General features: G+C 42.7%; 3 protein-coding genes and 2 non-coding genes across 9 annotated transcripts; 2 read left to right on the forward strand and 3 right to left on the reverse strand.

Annotated features, from left to right (window-relative positions):
• Window positions 1–834: 834 nt before the first annotated feature.
• On the forward strand, window positions 835–11,106 carry LOC110976289 (histone-lysine N-methyltransferase SMYD3-like). The gene is made up of 12 exons (XM_022229419.2): window positions 835–1,049; window positions 2,403–2,463; window positions 3,719–3,832; window positions 4,062–4,143; window positions 4,485–4,671; window positions 4,886–4,988; window positions 5,295–5,408; window positions 6,303–6,384; window positions 7,806–7,922; window positions 8,368–8,548; window positions 9,656–9,764; window positions 10,327–11,106. The coding sequence occupies exons 1-12, from the start codon at window positions 877–879 to the stop codon at window positions 10,489–10,491; spliced, it is 1,488 nt and encodes a 495-aa protein (XP_022085111.2). The 5' UTR covers window positions 835–876; the 3' UTR covers window positions 10,492–11,106.
• A 1-nt stretch (window position 11,107) lies between these two features.
• LOC110976290 (large ribosomal subunit protein eL8-like) lies at window positions 11,108–16,793 on the reverse strand. Of its 2 annotated transcripts, none has more exons than XM_022229421.2 (7): window positions 16,655–16,793; window positions 15,705–15,828; window positions 14,839–14,988; window positions 14,045–14,265; window positions 13,229–13,359; window positions 12,391–12,460; window positions 11,108–11,460 (listed from the first exon to the last, which is right to left on the reverse strand). In XM_022229421.2, the coding sequence occupies exons 1-7, from the start codon at window positions 16,655–16,657 to the stop codon at window positions 11,359–11,361; spliced, it is 801 nt and encodes a 266-aa protein (XP_022085113.1). In that variant the 5' UTR covers window positions 16,658–16,793; the 3' UTR covers window positions 11,108–11,358. The 2 variants fall into 2 exon arrangements, with proteins under 2 accessions (XP_022085113.1, XP_086999224.1); XM_087143098.1 differs by lacking the exon at window positions 16,655–16,793 and adding an exon at window positions 16,403–16,438.
• On the reverse strand, window positions 12,252–12,331 carry LOC147797498 (small nucleolar RNA SNORD36). Its single transcript, XR_015427265.1, has one exon. It is a non-coding gene; the product is annotated as a small nucleolar RNA SNORD36 (small nucleolar RNA).
• Window positions 13,530–13,621, reverse strand: LOC147797499 (small nucleolar RNA SNORD36). The gene has a single exon (XR_015427281.1). It is a non-coding gene; the product is annotated as a small nucleolar RNA SNORD36 (small nucleolar RNA).
• med22 (mediator complex subunit 22) lies at window positions 16,731–20,386 on the forward strand. Of its 4 annotated transcripts, none has more exons than XM_022229423.2 (4): window positions 16,731–16,804; window positions 18,533–18,676; window positions 18,955–19,035; window positions 19,533–20,386. In XM_022229423.2, exons 2-4 carry the CDS (start codon window positions 18,545–18,547, stop codon window positions 19,749–19,751), a joined length of 432 nt encoding a protein of 143 aa, XP_022085115.1. In that variant the 5' UTR covers window positions 16,731–16,804; window positions 18,533–18,544; the 3' UTR covers window positions 19,752–20,386. The 4 variants fall into 4 exon arrangements, with proteins under 4 accessions (XP_022085115.1, XP_022085116.1, XP_086999225.1 ...); XM_022229424.2 differs by having other exon boundaries at window positions 16,786–16,808; XM_022229422.2 differs by lacking the exon at window positions 16,731–16,804 and adding an exon at window positions 17,140–17,626.
• The last annotated feature ends 292 nt before the right edge of the window (window positions 20,387–20,678 follow it).

Raw genomic sequence — 20,678 nt, forward strand, 5'->3', positions numbered from 1 at the left:
CTGAAGTGTATTAAGTTTGAACCGCCCACGTGTTCGGAACTCACTTTGAACCAGTTGGGACCACCAACGATAACCGGTTGGGACCACCAACGAGGCTGGTTTGGATCGCCAATGACCGGTGACTGGTTGGAACCACCAATGACTGGTTTGGACCGCGGTGGGCCGTTCAGGTTCTTCTTATGCGACTTTTCATCTTCTGTATTGTTTGGAGATTTTTAAAGATCATTTGATTCAAAACATGGCAAAAGGAAATAAGTAACTGTGATCATAATCTGAAAGAAGGTAGCGGGTGTCTATGTTCCCTGTCGGATTGTACTATCACAGCCGAAAACTGTAATTTTATTTCAACAGGAGGATCAAAAGGGGAAGTGGCACACTCATCCCATGGTCTGGAGGCTTTTTAAATTTGTCGGTCTGACACGAAGTTTTTTCTTTTGGTGGGGCAAATGTGTGCAACGTGCAACATAAAAAATTAGGTTTATTCCTCATAAAAGAACCCCACATTATCATGGGCTATACGACAAGAACTTATTTATTTTTCGCAGGTCCCCGCCCCCCAGCCAACCTTGCTTTTTTCTTTCGGTAAAACTTTGCGAGAAACTGTTCTTTGATACATTCATATTCATCGTGACATTGATTATAATTTAAAATGTAGGGGTACCGTCGTCATCATAAAAATGGGGAGAGGTGAGTTGGTGTCGTGGGCGGCTCTCTTGAAATCTGGGAATTTTTACCTAGAGGGCAGTATTTATGGACACCGCTTAAAATGTATTGTCTGGTTCCTTTTTCAAGTCGCCAAATATTGATAAAAATTAAGTACATGTACACGTGTGTATTAACAGACTACATGTATACTGAAGGCCACGTTCACGAAAAATGGCCGAAGTGAGCGAGAAAGTCGAGATTTTCTCGGACAAGAAACGAGGAAGGGGCGTCAGAGCCACCACTTTTATTGAACCAGAAACAGTTCTGTTGATCGAGAACCCATACTTGTTGACTTTAGAGGAGGACTACCGACGCAACAGGTGTAGTTATTGCTGCAAAGAACGGTAAACATTGTTTGTAAAGTCGTGAAGTACTCAGTCGGCTGATCAAGTCGTTGTCGGTTATACATCATGTACATGTACATGATGTATAAATCAGCATGAAATCAACTCGTAAATGAGCGGTTTGTGAGCGGTTAAAATTGAAATGTCTTGGCACATCGATTATCATTGTCAGTGAATGACTAGGCCTTTGCTGTAAATATAGATATAGGCCTCCCGGAAAACACCGAAAAATAGGCCTACCAGAAAAACTCATACAACCATGGAGGTAGGAAAAGATGATACGACTATCATAAATACCGGAAAACTACCGGAAAACACGGGAAAAACTAATGGAAAATGCCAGAAAACTACTGAAAAACAAAGAAAGACAACCAAGGAAAAAAAAGAAAAGTACCAAAAAACTGCCGGAAAACACCAAAAAACCACCAAAAATGAGATATGTGAACAAACAAGGAAAAAAAAGATCATAGGCCTAGGCCCTATTCGTGAAAACAAACTTTAAAAAATGCATCGCTTGTTATCTCACTATTGCCAGCTTTTTAAATTTTTTAGGCTAAATTGACTCTTTAAATTAGGAAAATCCTGTTGAACCGTCAACTATATTTTCAAATAGGCCTAGTGACATGAGTGAAGCAATATTTTATCGAAGTTTCTTTCATGAGATATATTTTTCCTACTTCACTTGATATGATGTTTCTTCCAAAGTTTGTTAACTTTGCTCAAATTATGTTTATACACTTTTCCTTTGTTTTTGGGTGGTTTTCTGGTGTTTTTGGTAGTTTTCTGGTGGTTTTTTTTTAAACATTTTTTTATACTTTTTTTTCGGTATTTTGTTTTTTTTCCCCTAATTTTTGGCATTTGTCAGTACTTTTCTGTTTCTTTACAGTAGTTTTATGTGTTTGGTGATATTTTTCTGGTTTTTGCCACAAGTTTCTGGTGTTTTCTGGTAGGTTTTGTTGTTTGGAAATGAAATATTGAATAATGAAAATTTGCCGGAAAGAGTTCCATATACAGACAACAAATTTTCCCTTGATATGCTGTTACAACCATCAGGATGTGAAAACATGGACTAAAAAGAGAAATTTATCAGAAAATTCCAAAGCATTTACTTAGAAAACACTGAGTTTTTTCAGACAAGTCTCATGGGTTTGTGCACACGGGCGTGAAGTGTTGTCCGTATATGGAACTCTTTCCAATTTGCCTTTCTCTAAAAAAAAGGGGGCCCCTTTGGGGGTATGGTCCCTATTGGCCCCTTCCCCTACTGATGGGATCAGCCCTTGCATTTGTCTCTGTCTTCTAGGCCTGTCTAGTATGTTCCAGTACAACCATCCCCTCTTATTTTTCTTTTTGTAGAGGAAAGTTGAGAGCTTGTGGTGGCTGTAGCTTTGTGTATTATTGTGACCGACAATGTCAGGTGAGGAAAAGCTCGATTTTTCAGAGCAGAAATGAATAATTTCAATCAGTTTTGTAACTTTTTTCAGTAGTGGCATCGTTTGGCTTAGATAGAAAAAAAGACTGTAAAACATGTTTCGGGTAGAAAGACTTGACGTGAACTAAAATCAAGTAGTTGCTGGCCTACTTGTTCATGACCGAGTAATAAAAGGAACCAATTTATTGTCTCTGGCTAAATCGCGGCCTCCTCTCCTTTTTTTTTCTGTGGTGGATTTTGAGCTGTTCAGAACCTGCTGCAATGTAAGATGATAGTTACTATAGAAAAAAAAGGTTTTACACTGTGTCGGCACTCAGCAAGTGTCCAGAAAATTAAAAAATCAGCCAGGCATGTGGTACAGGCTAGTTAAAGGGTTACAGAAATAAAGAAGATTTAATTCGTGTGAAGTATTTCAAAATAACAATAAATACGTAACCATTTCAAAAACATCATAAACTTAATGTTGTCCCATTAATTGTGACTGCAAAATGAATAAAAAGATCCTGCGTTTCCCCGCCCACAAAAAAACCCTTTTGGCCGTTCGCGCTCCCAGGCTGATTGGATGACGTCATCGCCCAAGCGATGCATGTACAGTGTACATGTTGGTAGTGCACAGTACATGCAGTATCACATGTTTGCAATAGACCACGTTGTGTTTGATGTAGCTTGGCCAACAGGGCAAGCATTGTTTCGGTTCAAGAAATACGCGGTAGGACTGTGTCTTTTAATTTCTACCTTGAACTGAGACAGTGTTTGCCTGTGGGCCAAGCTACATCAAACACAATGTGGTCTATTGCGTGCAATACTGCATGTACTGTGTGCTATGTACATGTACACTGTACATGCATCGTTCTGGCGATGACGTCATCCAATCATCAGCCTGGGAGCGTGAATGGCCAAAAGGTGATTTTTTGTGGGCGGGGAAACGCAGGATCTTTTTATTCATTTTTGCGGTAACAATTAATGGGGCAAACATTAAGTTTATGATGTTTTTGAAATGGTTACGTATTTATTGCTATTTTGAAACACTTCACGTGACCTAAATATTTTCTATTTCTGTAGCCCTTTAAGAGACCTAACGAGTTAGACCTTACCCAGACTGCACGGTTCACACATTTGAGATTTGCCACCACACACGCATTCTGCAGCCCTCCCTCCAGCTAAGAGCAGCCTTGCCTCCAAGTTGTATGAGCCACAACATTGTTGGGATTCTTTCCTGTCTCTTCCCGACTCATTTCAGGCTTCCAACTATTCCGATCATCAGTACGAGTGCAAATACTTGAAGATGGCCAGTGCTGGGGGCGACATCAGGGTACGGACAAGGACACTCCTGGTGACCCTCCAAAAACATCTGGTGAGTCTGTTGGGTCCTTACTCTTGGATCTCCCCCCTACCCCCTCCCCCTCCCCTGGGATAAACTGCCATAAGTACAACTGAATGCGGGAAACTTTACGGAGCTTTTCCATCTTGTCTTTCTGACAAATGTGGTTTTCCACACGAGGCGTTCTGCATAGCATAAAAATGAGCCATTGATAGCCTTTTTGTCTTTATCTCGTTGTTTTTTCAATCCCCTCGTTTGGCAGAAAACTGTGAAGAAGCGATCCCAGAATGTTGCTACCCACAATGCACGGGGTTTTCCACTTACACCTGAGATACTGTACAAGAGTAAGTTTAACACTGAGGGATTATGTTTTGGGGAAAAAGAAAGAAATATTAACAACACTAACTTCAATCACAGATCAATTCCTAAGATTGTTTAACTTTTGTCATCTCAAGTGCAGGCATACGAGTCTGTACAAGTGCATAAAGCTTGCTTCATTCCTCAACTTTGTCGGCATCGTAATTGTGCTCAGTGTATTCTAATTTGGCCATTTAAATATGAACACGTCTGTCCTAGAAAAGGCTTTCTAGTCTTGAAGGTTTCCAGAGCATTGAGCCCCTCAGTCTCCCAGATTTTTTTTCCCCAGAAGTCACGTTTTCGTGTGGTTGTGTGTGACCTAACGCAGAGATGGCTGATGAAAAAACCAGCCCCGAACCGGACATGGAGCGATTGTGGGAGTATGCGGCGTCTAAACATCTTCCAGTGACGGAAGACCTGATGCAGACATTCGAGGGAATTCTGAATGCCAACATGTTCTCTGTCCGTGACGGCAAAGCTCGATGTAAAGTCATTGGAGAGGGACTCTACACCAGGTATATGACATTCATTATTGACGTCAATCTATGTATTGATCAGGGAAGAGGTTAAAAGATTGGACAACAAAGTACTTGTTACCCAATTTTTTGGTTGAGAAGTGGGTTTGTCATGTGGCCACTTTGTCTCGGAGAGATCTTACGTCGCTGTTGTATCTGTTGACTTTGTGTTACAAATTCATTCTGACTTTAATTTACTTTTCTTTCCAAATAGGATGGCCATGTTCAACCACTGCTGTCGTCCAAACTGCACCTTCACCTCTGACAATCGGGAGCTCAAGATTGCCAGCATCCGGCCGATTAGCCCTGGGGAGGAGGTGGAGTAGCCCCCCGGCCCAGTCACAGTTCAAGGATCTTTTAAGAGAACTTGACACTTTGAATTGGACATTGTTGAGCTGCTTGACCAGAAGCCTCTTCATTATATTATGCTCCAAAACCTAGCTCCCTAGGCCAATTTTACAGCCCAATTTTTGCCAGTGCTAATATCACATTCAATGTTGGTTTTGAGCTGAATGTTGTATAGCATATATTTGCCAAGCAGTATATATGCCCTGGTTCCTGAAGGTCTGTCAGTTCAATATTGTATATTGCATGAACCGTAGTCTTTTTATTTCCGCGTACAGTGTACCATCAGCTATCTGAACCTCATGGCGCCGACCAGTTCTCGTCAGAGCAAATTGAGAAAGTGGTACGACTTTGACTGTGACTGTAAACGCTGCATTCAAGACATAGATAAGGTAATGTCAATGATCACTTGAATATGCAAATGATCACTTGAATATTTATTCTGCTACCCAGGGAGTTGCCACCTGAACCATTTCTCTTTGGAGAGCAGCAAACGACTTCCATTTTGGTCAGGAATGTGAAAGTAACTTTCCTAGCTAAATTTGTGGCGTGTTTAATTTTGCTAGGGTGAAGTTAAAGTAAAAAACAGAATGCTCAATGATCCACATTATTTAGGTTGTTAGGTTATTTTCACTGTGTTCCTTGAAGACGTTAGAATTTATCTTACGTCACTTCAGCCTTAGATTATGCGTAGTTTGGAGAGATCAAATTTCTGAAACCACTGCCTGTGTGGAAGTACCTCTATTTCAATTTAAAATTAATGGAAAATTCACTTGCAATTGTATTTCATCCCCTTTGATACCTCCAAATCTGTTGTACAATTGGAAGTAATGTAATGATTGGCAAAGGAGAATGTAGCATGTCATGTCCTATGAGTTGGGCGACTTGCTCCGTGATGAAGCCTGAGATTTAGTGGTTTCTTAGAAATGGCCTAATACCTGAAAAACACTCTTTGAGAGCAGTGAAAACAGGCCACATGGTCATCTCGCCCGAAAATAGTGTTGAAATCGTCAAATTTCCTAGTCGCCATCAGGAGCAAGACTGTCTCCACTGGGCAACTTATTGTCGACTTCTGGATCGACCAAATGTGGTGAAAATCACTGAATTCGTATTTGTATCATCATAGCTGTCCTTCCATCGAAGGTGGAGGTCAGTGGAAATCTTATCGGTGCCAAGTTTTGGTATAATGGGCTTAAAAGTAGTCTTGTAACTGTGTCTGCTAATATTCCTGAATATTAACTTTTTTTTCTTGCATTTATTTCTCCAATGTCTCACCTCTGTAACAGGACAGGTTAATGTACGCTATAAAATGCCCACAGATGAACTGTCGGGGGTCTGTGTTGCCATGGAAACCGTCAGATAGTCTGAGTATGACCCTTTGGTCAGAAAAATATTCGGCCAAACTTTTGACATTTTTATATCATCTTCATGTATTTAAAGGCTAACCGTAGAGTTCGATGTCGGAATTTTGAAATGGTCAAGAACCATCGGAATGAAAATGCTCGGGCACGAAAGTGGGAAATGACGAATCCTTTTTGAGTGCTGAATATTTGCAGACTTCTCTGGTGATCCATGCTCCATTTAGTTCTTTGCAGAAGGTACAAATCTGTCGATTTGTGGATATTTCTTTAATTGTGGTGGATTTGAAGGGACGGGGAATAAGGATTCATTTCGATCAAGTCGGCAAGCCAACTTCTGTGTAGATATGTCCACACAAAGACACCAGTGCTGGCAAAACACTCTCAGAAAATTTAGGCTCTCTTTTTTGCTGGATGAGGTGAATTTTGAATGATTACAAATTGTGGAAATTCAAGGAAATCATTCTCTTTCACGCTGCATGAAAGCACTAGTGTGTCGATACATGGCCTGAACAGTTAACAAAGATGACATTTTGGATGAAATTATGTTGTCATATTGTTGCGAGAAGATTTCTTGTTTCTCAGAGGTCATCACAATTCAACTTGATGGGAAACTCCAATATGATTATAAAGCACCACTGTACTGAACTATGTCATACTCACACCGAGGGTGAAACTTGAAATCTGTTTTGTCATCTGCCGATTGAAATCAAGAAACTAGCTGGCAACCAATTTAATCCAATCACACAGTGACATTGTGAAAGATCTTGGAATTATTACCAATGATGCCAACTGTACCTTGTAAGCTACAGTCCCACAAGTCGACATATATTCTAACACTGCCACGTGTACTCATTGTTTGGTATACAACTGACTTTGCCAGAGACCAGATTTTCTTCTGAAAAACAGTGACTGTTAAACTTGTTTGGTTGGCAAGATAAAGGAATGGGCTGATCAGGACCGAACTTTTTTCAAGTTTGGAAATCAGAGATATCTTTTGTTTGTATAGTGAAACACACCGTGTGACATACAAAAAGCCTAGAAGTCAGGGATGCCGTGTGCAAAGCGCCATTAGGGCTGGTTCTTACCCATGAATACTGTATCGAGTCACCTGACTTTGAATCTGAAGTTTGGAGTATGCAAACTCTCTATAACTGATTATACGCCATTTTTTTTCTTACATTGTATACTGCCGTTTAAATTGCCAGGTTTTTGACCACCGGAATATTGAAATATAGCCTGTGTCTTTGTTCTGTAGGATTTTTACAACAGACAAACGTTTTATTTCTTGTTTTGCACTGAAAGTAATGGAAATTATATCAATATTTGGAATGACTAGCCTTTGGTACTTCTTGCATTGTTTAATTCTTTGGTCTTTTTGAACCGGAACCAAATTTGTCTCTGAAAAGTTGGTTTTCTCTTGGTCTTCAGGTGGTCAGTATCTAGCCTGTGATGCGTGTGGCTTTGACATCAGCACTTCTAAGCTACCAGATCAGATCGTACGGACAGAGATGGAAGTGGAGAGTTTCCTGTCCCGGAAGAAGGATTATATCCTTGTGAAACCAGGGTTTCAGTCAGTAGGACGTAATTCTTTCCAGTGTTGTTGTGGAGACCTCTGAAGACCAGCACAAGACCTTCAGTTTTCACTCATTTATCAACCTGGTCAAATAAACTGCAGCAAAAGCATTCCTTTGTCATTATTGGCCCTGTTACTTTTGACTGATCTTGTGAAACGTCTTCTGTCTTGAGCAGATCATTCCAATTTGAAATCAAAATTGTGCCCATTTCTAAATCTAAGCGGTTTCAGTACAGATTCGCATCAAACTTTGGGCTACTTCATGTACATGTGTATGTTTGTGATGGCACTGAAGTGTGATTTTTTTTATCAACAATGAGTGTAGTTGCTTTTAGTTACGCAATTCTTTTCGAGCAACAAATGTCTCTCTCGTCAGTTTGCACTTCTCCTTAACTGGTTCCCGGCGTGGTCCCTCACATGATTACCCAGGCCAGTATCTTGAGGAGTGCGGTCCCATCCTGGCGCGCTTGGATGACGTCTACCAGCCGTACCACAGGCGGGTTTACCAAGTCGTCAAGACGGCCTTGAAGGCTGCCCTCAAGCTGGACGAAGCCGAGACAGCGTTGCAGTACGGCACCAGGAGTCTTGTCGCTTTGAGGTAAGTGCGACAAAGAAACCTGACAGAAAAAGGAATCGTTGGCTTTGAGATGGTCAAGGAAATTTTGACTGTCGTGCAATGTGAAGTTGTGACCTCTGTCACACTGCCTCAGAGCTCTCCTTTGACCATAGGCTTGAATGGTTCGCAGATCCGCATTTTCAGTCAATTTTTGCTTCACGTGTACGACATCAAAAATGGAAACCTGATTGAAAGTTTCATGGAGCTCATGATATGAAGTGGCCAACTTGTCCAGTTGTTATTTGCAGGTCTCCCGCTGGGGCTTACGTTGTCATCAATTTGTGCCATTTGTGTGGCTCTTGTTACATTTTGTTGGAGCATGTACACTTTGTTGGAATGCAAAGTCCTTTGAAAAGTGACAGTTAGTGCAAGCCAACTAATAGTGTGGCGCCATTGCAGAACACCCCGCCACCCTCCTCTCCCACATCGTAGCCAGCTACGACGTCGCGCTTGACCGCTCACACACAATATACGCACAGGGCTGCTCACACACAAAATATGCACAGGGCTTCACCTACATGACCTAATTGTACTAGACCTCACAATGCCCGTGTTAAAACGGGCCATGTCCAAATTACCCGGTAAGCCGCCTGTGGGTTACTTGGTTTGGACTTAAAGAGTTTTTCACGCCATCCCCAATCATTCCGCATTGCCTCGTTCTCAGATAGAACCCCATTCATATTTTTGCGTAGCTCTCCAGCTGACGCTGCTACAACTTCGTAGTTGCCTACGAGGTACTTGGTTTGGATTTACAATTTTTCATGTCGTCCCCATTCATTCAGCCTGCATTCACTGATCCTCACATCCCGACGTGAAATCTCGTTTGATTTATAGCTTTCGTCCATTTGCTACTTTGCCCGTTTGCAACTGCGCCCGTTTCATTTTGCAGCTTGCACCACGGCCACTTTGACATCGTAGCCAACAATTTCAAAGGGGTAACTTTCGAGTGGCAGCTACTCCAATAGTGCATTTAACCGCTGGTTAAGTTGGACACTAGGCATACAGAGACAGTCATCCTTGGTTCGGTTTTAGGCTTAATCAGAGGTATTTCATGTGAATCTTCTTTTTCTTATTACCTTCACATGTCAGAACTCACCTGGATTCATGCGACACTTTGCTGGGGTTCAACTTGTGGCAGGTCGGTCAGCTACAAGCCCGGCTGGGGATGAACCTGAAGGCCGTCCACACGCTGGAAGAGGTACGCACGCAGAGTGTGCGACCAGTGGGCAAAGATTGCAAAGCGGAACATACTTGTTGGCAGTGTCGAGAGTGGTCGATTTGAAACTACAACTGCGATAGAGGGTTTGCATGGCTGTCATCTTGCAGGCCAGTGCTTCTGTTCCACAGGGTCTGCACAAAGGAGGATTTTCCCCTGTGGAACAAAAGAACTGCCCTGCAAGATGGCTACCATGCAAAGCCCCTATTCCCAGTTGAAAAGGGCAGTGGTTCCAGTTTTGTGTGTTGAGGTGAAGGCTGCCTTGCGAGGACTGATGTAAATGGTCACCCAAGTCGATCTGGGGGGGTTTCAAATCTTAGCTTTCCTCTGCCCTTTTCATGAAATTTTACGGTGAAAAATGGCCCATGGATGCAGCTGATAGCAACTGGTAAATGCCGAATTCACTTGGGAAACATGAAACGAATGTTACATTAGAAGTATGGCTGTCAATGGTACAGAGACACTGCTGTGCTACCTGGCATGCCGGAATTCCTCGTAGTCGTCAGTAGTAACATTTTTAGTGTTAATTAAAACCGTTCTACAGGCACTACCGACACTGAGGATTGCTTACGGGAGCCACCATGCTGTCACTGTGGAGGCCCAGGAACTGCTAGCTACGTTAAAGTCAGGGAAAGACCATCTAGCACTGCTGTCTGACACCAGCCAGACAGGAGGGCACAGTCAGGGTTCCAATGCTGTGGAGAATTGAGGAATCTCCAGCCAGCTACATACTCAGGTATCAAACAGGGACAACTCGAGGTTGAAGTTTAACGGAGGAATTAGAAGCTACAGAGATTATTATCCAGCTCGATTCAGCACAATTGAAAATGTTCTTATTCAGTGTCTTATATTGACCAGTAAATTCCAATTATTCATTAGAAAGTTGGTAATCTTGTATTTCTTGCAGGCTTTTACATTAATGGTGGAATATCTGTAATTTGGCAAATGTGCAAATCCAAGATGAATTGAAGTAAAATTGAAGTATATTTTCTATCAGAATTTTAAACGTAGTTGTTGGGTAAAAATTTCATATTTTTATCAATGCTTACTGAAGCGTGTAGTTGAAGTGTTTCTACGAAGACTGGAAATTAATGGTAAGCAAATGAACTAATTTGTGTCTTATGGCCAGTGGTACAGTGGAATGTGTATGATTGATTACAATGCCGTGCTTTTTTTGGGAAGTCTTGTTACTCCATTTCACTTCAGGAAGAGGGATATTCCGTACGAAGTTTTAAACGAAATTTTTCAAGAACAAATTTGGTCTTTTGTGCTATAATTTGAAGCGCTCTATTTACTGGAAATAAAGACATCAGAGAGAACTGGAGTCTGTGTTTTCTTTGTTAGGGATGATTTATTTTGTCTCGCACTTTTTTACAAGTAAGCAGAGTCCCCCGATATTCCAAAAACGTTCAGATTTGGAGTTTCCGCCGACTTTCTGATCTCCATCTTGAAGTTGCCAGTGGTCGGGCAAAATTCGAGCCTCGATTGCCACTGCTCTGTGGGAGAGGAGGATGTCGGATGATCACGTCAGCAAAGAGTGTTGGTTTTTTTTCTTCAGGAGCGACAGATCTGGAGTCTAGGAGCGGCTGGCCAGCTCTTTGGCCTTGACCTTCTCCAGCTTGCGGACTTTGTCTTGGCTCTTGCTGCCCAGCTGACCACCGCCCCAGTGACGACGGATCTGGGAGGGGGGGGGGAAAAAAAATCACAAAAGTCAGACCAACTAGCCCTAATGGTCCTGAATAATTGTCACACACCCTCGGAGATTACAACACCCCCGTATGCCCGTACTTGCCAGGGTTGTCGCTAAGAATACAAACTGCCCGAAGGATAACACTACACAGCAAACTGAAGAGTGGGCAAATCGAGGCCGTGTCATTTAAAGATGAAAATATTTCAAGACCAACAAATATGGCATGGTTACCCCAAAATATAGTTATTCACCTCTATTAAATACTGCCACATCTGAGTAAAACGATTGTGGTTACCCCATGGATCAATCTCTTGAGTACGTAGAGCTCTGAGAAGAACCAGAGGATAACTTGACGTTTCAAACAGTGTACTCTGTCCGTCTTCAGGAGACTGCCGACAGAATACACTGTTATTCCCCCGGTCCTTCTCAAAACCACACATACTCTAGAAAGAGACTGATACAAGGTGTAACCGCAATCGTTCTACTCCTATAGTTTTTTCACCATGACGACCTTCAAGTCTTACTGCCATGTCCTTTTGTGGCAGATCTGAATCAAGATTACTGATGGATCAACCCTCCAAAAAGTGTTAAGTGGTCTTGTTTTGTCTTGAATGATTTGCTTGCTATTCATCCACGAACTTGATCCAAAATTCAGGAAATTCTCACACTTGACGTTTTTGCCATCCCCCAAAAATTGTACAGCGTTATACCTTCCTTGGTAATCTTTCCAACAGATTATCAAACTTGGTGACTGGAGAAACAACTCTCAATTTTTTTGCCCTGCTCAGATTTAAAAAGCTCGATTGTGGTAAGTTCAACACTGAACGTTTCAGGTGAAGAAATTCACACATCATTGCAGGAAACTTTACTGAGAACAACTCCGCACCCACTAAAATACCGCTGACCGATAAACATTACCTCTTCAAATCTGTCATTGTAGTTGGTCTTGACGGCTTCAATGACCTTGGCCAGGGAGCCCTTGTCCTCACTGGTAAAAAGAAAAATTGCACATTACAGATATTACATAACCAAACTTGAGCACATGCAGTTTAATAACCCGAACAATGACTGAGGACATAAATACTATGTGTGGACACTGGTCAGTACTTAATTGACCAAATGAGTGCCAAGTCGACACAGTTGTGCATTTCAGGACTTTTGGGAAAAAAAGTCTGCTTGATGTCGAGGACTCTCAACTTATTTCGCACACATAATGTTTATTTCAATCAAGACGGCACAGTGCGGGATACATCAGAGTGAAGCATTCATCAAAGTGAAGCAGTACGGACAAAAAGTCTTGAGCCTCCTTTTGTGGGATCTGGTCCCATATGGCGGAAAGCACACACAATCTGAGTGTGTGTAGACACTTTGTGGTTTTGTGTTAACACCAGGAACACTGAAGCAGTGGTACTTGGGTATCAGCCCGACCTCCCTGCACTATCTGTAAGCTCAACCCGGGGCCTTCAACCAACCCCTTGGTTGACTACTAGTCCATCTTTCCCTGGTAGCCTACCACAACACACATCCTGAGTATCAGGCAAAATAAACAAGTGGTCGCTGATCGGACGGACACCTGCTAATCTCTTTGACCTCTGACCTTTGGCATTGGCACCCCAGAATGCACGGGACAGTGACTGTATATTTTTTTTTCTGTTTCTCAACTACTTAGGGCTCTGAGCTGCCTTCTTGGGAGCGGTTTTCGTGATTAGGACTTTTTCACAGAGACTAAGTTGCCACGCTCATTTCAGAGGCTAACCTGTTGACCTGGCTGAAGGCCAAGCACGTCGCCGTCTTGCGGTGGACGACTGCGCCGAGACGAGCCTTGCCCTTGACGATGCAGTAGGGAACTTCCATCTTGCGGCACAGCGCGGGTAGGAACAACACGATCTGCCCAATTTTTTGGGGGAAAAGGAAGTTTGCTTAAGAAATTGTGATTTTGACAGAAGCGCAGAGTTAATCGCCCCCTTTGATAGGAGGAACTTGCTGGGCCAACACTAGCTGATAAGTTCAGCTTTTCACAAAAACAAAAGCCCAACTTCATGCTTAATTTTATCTTTCCTGCTCAGATTTAAAAAGCTCGATTTTGGTTTAATCCACACAGTGAGCCCGAAGGGCTCTTCAGGTGAAGAAATTCAAGACATCATAGCAGGAGAAAATAGCTCACGAGTTTGAATAAGCAAAGCTACTCGGATTTTAACACTAGGGAATTCATTAAGCACATCAAAATCCAGATGCCAGAAGCAGCCCAAGTAGTGCCCATCATGGCAAACACTAGCTACTTACAGCTAAGCTAAATTTGTACGCTTAGCAAATCCAAACTAATTTGCCAGGATTTTTTTGTAAAGAAGTTCATTTCCTCCTCCCAGAATTCAACACTCTGTTGTAAGACAACATTACATTTTTCGTACCTGAAGTTTCAGATTCCGACTTTCCAAGTAAATTGACGTTGATTCTCAAAAAACGAAACTAGCCTGAAATAACCAGGTGCGCAATTTTGGTGGATTTGGTAATTTGGGGCTGGCATCTCTGCATAAAAGGACAGCCGTTTGAGATATGTCAGCAGGGACCGTACCTCGATGGGGTCGACATCGTGGGCGATGATGACCAGCTGGGCCTTCTTGGACTCCACCAGCGAGGTGACAGTGTTGATCCCCGACCGGACGATGTTGGGGCGGCGGGTGGGCGTGTCCTCCTTGCCCTTGGCCCGCTGCTCGGCCCGGGCACGCAGCCGCTGCTTCTTTTCTTGCTTGGTCTCCGGCCGGTACTTGTTCATCAGGCGGAACAGCTGGGTGGCTGCTCGGGAGAGAATTTTGTAAAAAGGACTCAAATCCGGTGCATTCTGCCATGAATTTTCGGAGCAGTGCATGAAACGGCTTCGCAAGAACTGGAGCAAATTCTCTTACCCTTGACAGGTCTTTGTGACATAGGGCATCAAGACGAAAAAATGAAAACATTTGCAATGAAATATCAAATTACAAGTTGCTGAATACGGGAAAGAAAGATGATTACTTTGCCACTTTTCATATGTGCCTAAATGGACTGTCAGTACTTCAGGATGACTTCATGTTACGTTACTTTTTCAACTGACAATTTCTCAATTGATTTCTTGATTTCCCAATCTAAAATCATATTTATACTGAAAAGCTGTCATTGATTTACTGATGGATAAATCAACTGTGTCAGTAAAATAATTATTTCTGTCAAACATTGCAGAAACAATTTACAGCTTCACGGTAGACAGCATGATTGCTAATGCCACACTGAACAGTGCCCATGAGTAGGGAGGAGCTCAGGGCATGGCTCACTCTTGCTACTTGCAAGAGGAATACTTGAGTAGCTTTTATTAATAAGGTCGTTCCCCCTCACCTGTCTGGCGGTCCAGGGTCTGAGTGAACTGGTTGATGGAGGGGGGGACCTTGAGTCGCTTGTAGAGGATGGCACGCTGGCGCTGCAGGCGGACATACTTGGGCCACTTGACAAAGCGGGACAAGTCACGCTTAGGCTGGATGTCTTGGCCTGGAAATAAGGGAAATTATTGTACCCTCTAAATCCAAAATTGTGCGACATAATCCAGGGAACCTTCCCGAAGCAGCCAAATACATGAATTCGGTATGAAGACCATACCGACCATAACAAATTCCGCACTACCCTTTTTCATTGAAGATAAGCCCATTCAGCCTGGGAAAAATTAGTGTCTAGGTAAATGTTGGATTCTGAACAGTTTCCCAAATATTCCCATGGCAAATCCAAGAGCATTTTACTTAAATATTTACTTTCTAAAGGCTTCTCTCCCAATATACACTAACAGTTATTGGGTTTCACTCAATCCTGCAAATTTCCAAAACCCAGCAGTAGTCAAATTGAGACTAACTGGGAAGGTTTAGGTAAAAGTTGGACTCTAACAAACCTGAATCCTCTAAATGACTTTTTTCATGCACCCTAAAAAAGCAGACACTGTGACCACAATTTGCTCTGTATTGAATCCAGGAAAAGAATTCCAGGCATGGATGCCGCTAATTTTCGCTGCAGTGACCTATTAGCCATCTGAAAGGCATGCAATGTCCTAAAAAGTCACATTTAGCAGTGAAAATATGAAGGTATTTTCTTAGAAAACACTAAGAATTTTTCAGATCAGTCTCATAGGGTTTTGTGTACAAGGTGTCAAGTGGCATCCACATGTGGTATTCCACTCTGAGATATGATTTTTCCACTCGTCGCTGTTGGGCCCTTACCGATGCCAAAGTTCTTGGGTCGCTTCTCAAAGAGGGGGTTGACAACCTTCTTGGGGGGTGCCTGGCGGGCGGCGTAGGGGGCTGGAGCCACCTTCTTTCCCCGCGGAGCTTTCTTGGCTTTGGGCTACAAACAGAAGAGGCAAATGTTAAAGGGAAATTGCAACAGTGAAAGCTGGTCTCACAACACCTACTGTTACAAAACATACTGGAGATGCCAACGCCACATTTTGTGAGGCTAGCATTAGCAATCGCATGGTCATCACGCACATCTCACAGTCATGTTTGTCCCTTGACCATGTTGACTTTTGACATGTTCAATCCGTTCCCAGACTAGCCCCACTAGTGTGGCACGGACTCTCACTCCTGGTCCATCCTTAGCCACACATGATCTGTATACGTGTCACGTCAGCATGGGAACATTTTCAGCACATCCACATATCATCGTGGGTGCAATTTCTTTTGCAAACTGACATGATCCTTGACCTTTCCGAAATTGTGTATACGGATGTGTGGCTGACGATGGAGCAGGAGAGAGAGTCCGTGCCACACTAGCTGAGTAGTGGGGCTATTCCCAAAGCATAAAGAAATTCAACATAAGTACAAAATGAAAGCATAATTGAAAGAAAAGACAATTCTTCCCGCACATACTTTTGTGATGTGTGATTGGATTACAAGCCGGCCAAGTGCAAAGACCTTACTTTCAGTTCAATGTTCCGCATGTTCAGTTCAGTGTACAACCAATCGAAGTTCTATAGAACTGTGAGCTATAAGACCACCATTTCTTTCTGGCTCATCACAAAGATCCGTTTAAAAATAAACTAAATATTAAGACCTTCTCGAAGCCTTGGTATACCCCCTACATACATCATGAAACATTCATTTTAAAATATGCCCGATGTATAAGATATAAAGTGGATTGTTTCTACAACCAAGGTGGTGTACACACTCACCATGTCGGCTGCCAAACACGAAAAGAGACCGATGTGAGTCTCGCGTGGAATAACGAGACTTGGTCGTGATCAAAACTGTTCCCCGACTTCCGCACAAAACATCAGATGTTCAAATAGTTGGCTTGCTGAGGTACCAGACTTTGTATTTTGGTACGTAAGTATTCGTTGTTCCTAACGCGCCTTATACATTAAATTACGGATATCAAAGCAAAAAATGTGTAAAAACGGTACAACTAGGCATTTTGCTTACTTTGATGGGATCTTTTTGGGGAAAGACTTGCATATGTTAAGGCGAAATGTCGCTGTAAAATCATCAGATCGGAAATCGTGTTGATAAAATAACGTCAGCATGGCCTGTTGAGGGCGCTGTTTTATCCATTGACACACATTTAGTTTTTTTGTACAGTTTTGGGTATGAGTTAATAAACCTGTTTCTTATTTCATGTGTGCACTCTCAGAAGATTTAACAAAGGGGAACAAATTCGTTACAACAACTTTGCGTAAAGTTTGGTGAATGGATGCTCATGATTGTCATTGTAGCCAATTTGTTCCCCTCTAGCTTTGTTCACTCACTCATGTGAGGATGCAGAAATCAACATGGTGATGGATAGCCCCCAGAACTGTGGGGTCTGATGTCCGCTCCTCTCCCACGTTCGTGGGAGAGATGACGGAATGGGAAATTGGCTTATGCTTTGATTGTTTCTTTTACGCACTAGGCCTAATGATGATGATTGAAAATTGGTATCAAACTCAGTGCTTTTACTTTCATGTTTTACTTTACATCCAAAATTGTTACTGTCATATTGGGTAAAATCATGAAAATGTACCTGGGCCCTACCCCTAGTCCGTGTAACTTGGACTCTACAAGTCGCCTTTCTCAACATTTTGACACAGTCTGGTGACGGACTAACCTACCCCTAACGTTGGACATGCCTAGAAGTTAGAACTACGTGTATGCATGCCGTGCATGAGGTTTGACATGTTCACAGCACTCCCACCCCTAGCCCCGTACTGGGGCCAGTTTACTGGACTAAATCCGTATCCTTACGGACATGACAGAGGTTGTCCAGTGGACTGGCCCCAGTCTGGGGCTATCCCACCCCGGGGCTATCCCACCCCATACCATTCAAGTGAAAATTGTGCGTACCCCACATGAAATGTGTATCAACAGTGTTGATCAGGTTCGGAGTACTATATTGCACTATATTGTTACCCCAGCTGGCCTACCCAAGATGTCACATGGGGCAGCCCTTTCATGAATTGTGTCCTTGCGTAGGGGAAGCAGTTGATAACTGCGTGAGGCATGATAAGTTGATCAGCATAGTCGCGCAATCATGTTGAGTCTATCAGTTGATCCTGTATGATGTACAGTCGAACCTCGTTAATAAGAGGTCCTACGAGCTTGGCAAATTACCTTGTTATAACAGAAACCTTGTATTATCAGGAATTAAAAGAACGAAAACAAGGGATTGGGATCTAACATCTTCCTTGCTATAAACAGAATCTTGTATAAACAGTGCTCTTATTAACGAGGTTCAACTGTATCCGGCTTTACTTCCCTTCTTCAAACCAATCTGCCTCAGCCGTGAATTATAAAAGAAAAGGGGATTGTCCACGGGTGAAATTACAGATAGATCGTGCAGCAAGGTCGACCTATCACGCAAAGATTGAGCGATTGCAACCAGCTGTGGTTCATACATCTGTAAACCTTTAGGGCTGTTGGACTGGTCGTGAGATCACCAAGCGCCATCTCTTGTTCCCAACATAAGATGTCTATATTTGCCTTATGCCAGGCATCCTAAACCTCAACTATCGGTCTCCACCCTGTATGATTTTCTTTTATGAAACTAACCATATTTCAATGGACTTTTCTCACAGACAAGGGTCATCATGTCCCAGTCTGGTCAGCAGCGAGCCCTGCCGCCGGTCAAGGACAGCCTGCTGAAGTCTTACTTGCGGCATCTCCATAACGACGTGCAGTCCATCCAGGAAAACTTCACAGAGATACTGAAATCGGCAAAGGTTGGAAACCAAAGATTCATCTCAGAGCTGTTTTGAGACAATGGAAGTGAAAAAGAGGCTTATAGCAATGTGAATTGATCAAAACTTTGTGTGATTATTTATAAAGAGCAAATTTTTCATCAATAAGACACTATTCCTTTTTTTTAGGCTGCGTTTTTAGAGGAACGCTTTCCAGGTTTTTGCTCCTTTTTTTTTGCATCTCAAGATGTCAGTGCTAATGATTTTGCTATACACTGCCTTTTAATGGTTGAGGCCTCTTGATTTGTACCCCACCCCAGGTGGAGGAGGAAACACAAGTGGCGAGACAGACCCAGGGGGAGCAAGACCAAAATGAGATGCACGTCAGAGCGGCAAATATTGTGAGTGCGTTCCTTCTGATTGGCCAACTGAAACTATCAGACCGACAGAAAAACCAACTGGACTAGCCATAACCAGACCAAGCTCTGGCCAAATAAACCATTGTAAAACACAGCGTGCTCACTCACTATTTCGGTTTCCCTATCTATTTACACTGTAACGATGAAGATAAACTGTGATGTTTTCTTTCTTTTTTCAGGATGGGTAAAAAGCAATTACATGTACATTATTTCCTGATTCCCACTTCGAAGCTTTGTGCTAGGAACTTCACTGAATCTTCCCAAATCCTCTTCTGTATCAAAATGAATCTAGTGAACCTCCAAGGGGCAAGGAATCCCAACAGGACCATGTCAAATATGGCTGCACCTTCCTCAATCCCGCAAAGTCCTTCAAAACCTCTCAGTAGATTCTAAAGGGTCTAGGAAGATCAGGATGATCAAAACAAAAACCCTTCTTCAGTTGCTTGCCGAATTACTTTGGGCTTGTTTTTTCTATTTAGGTCCGAGCTGGCGAGTCACTGATGAAACTGGTCTCAGACATCAAGGAGTTCCTGATCCTGAACGACTTCCCCTCTGCCAACGCAGCCATTGGCCAGCGGACCCAGTTCCTACACAACATTCAGGCAGAGGTGGACAGCAAGATCATGCAACTCAGGGATGAGCTGTCTCTCAATCTTTATGAACTCGAGGAAGAATATTACTCCTCCCGATTTAAATGAAAACAGCTTGAAAAGCAGGCCCTGTCCTAATTTTCTGGGCTGCGGCTGGGGATAACATGCGTGTCAATGGAAAGTGATTGCAGCTGTTATCTGGTGGCTTTCATATAGGAACATACGCTGTGTTTAGCCATAGCCACAACATTTGGACGTAACAATGAACACTGTGGAAGAAGAACAGGTTGAGGGCTCTGTGGCCCATCGACGACAGCCACTGAAGAGAGAGCCTCTTGGAAATACTGGGGTGAAAGTGGAAGTGGCTCAGGAGTGCTTGTGACCAGCAGTCAAGTTAGAAAATGAATGTGCACAAATGAAGAGTCGTTGCTTTCACAAGACGGGCTCCTGGATGTCTTTTTGACACCCTGGGGGTCAGGTCATTAACTTTGTGGACTCCCTGCACATTGTTGGTTTGAAAACCTCGGCAACTTGGATGTCTCGTTTGTCCAATTTCCAGGCAGACTTGGATGCCCAATATTTTGTATTCTGGCAAAAACCCTCACTTAACAGGGTTAAGTTACAGGACAGAACTTCAACGGTGGCACTTGACTTTTTGAATGAATGAATTTTATGAATGTTATAAGTTACTTTGTAATAAAATGTGATGTTACTTTGACTGAATAAAACAAAACGAAGCAAGAGTTTGTTTGTTTTTGTCTTGGTTATTTTTCTCAATGCCAAAAGGCAGTTGCCCAAACCAAAAAAAAGAATTAAAACGCCATCAAATAAGGGCCCTTTGAAATATTTCTACATGTATTGAAATCCAGAATTTTACCACAAAGCATCACACCGCTGCCCCATAGCCTGACGTACAAGTCTTCATTCTCAAACCCAGGCTGGAAGAATGCTAAGCCTTTGTTTTTTTTATTCAGCAGAGCTAATTATTGTTGCAGGATGTGGTGTTTAGTTTTGTAGTGTTCACTGAATGTGGTA

This window comes from Acanthaster planci, linkage group LG11 (assembly GCF_054643075.1).
Source record: "Acanthaster planci isolate LZ-2023a linkage group LG11, COTS_SCS, whole genome shotgun sequence".
Lineage (NCBI taxonomy): Eukaryota > Metazoa > Echinodermata > Asteroidea > Valvatida > Acanthasteridae > Acanthaster > Acanthaster planci.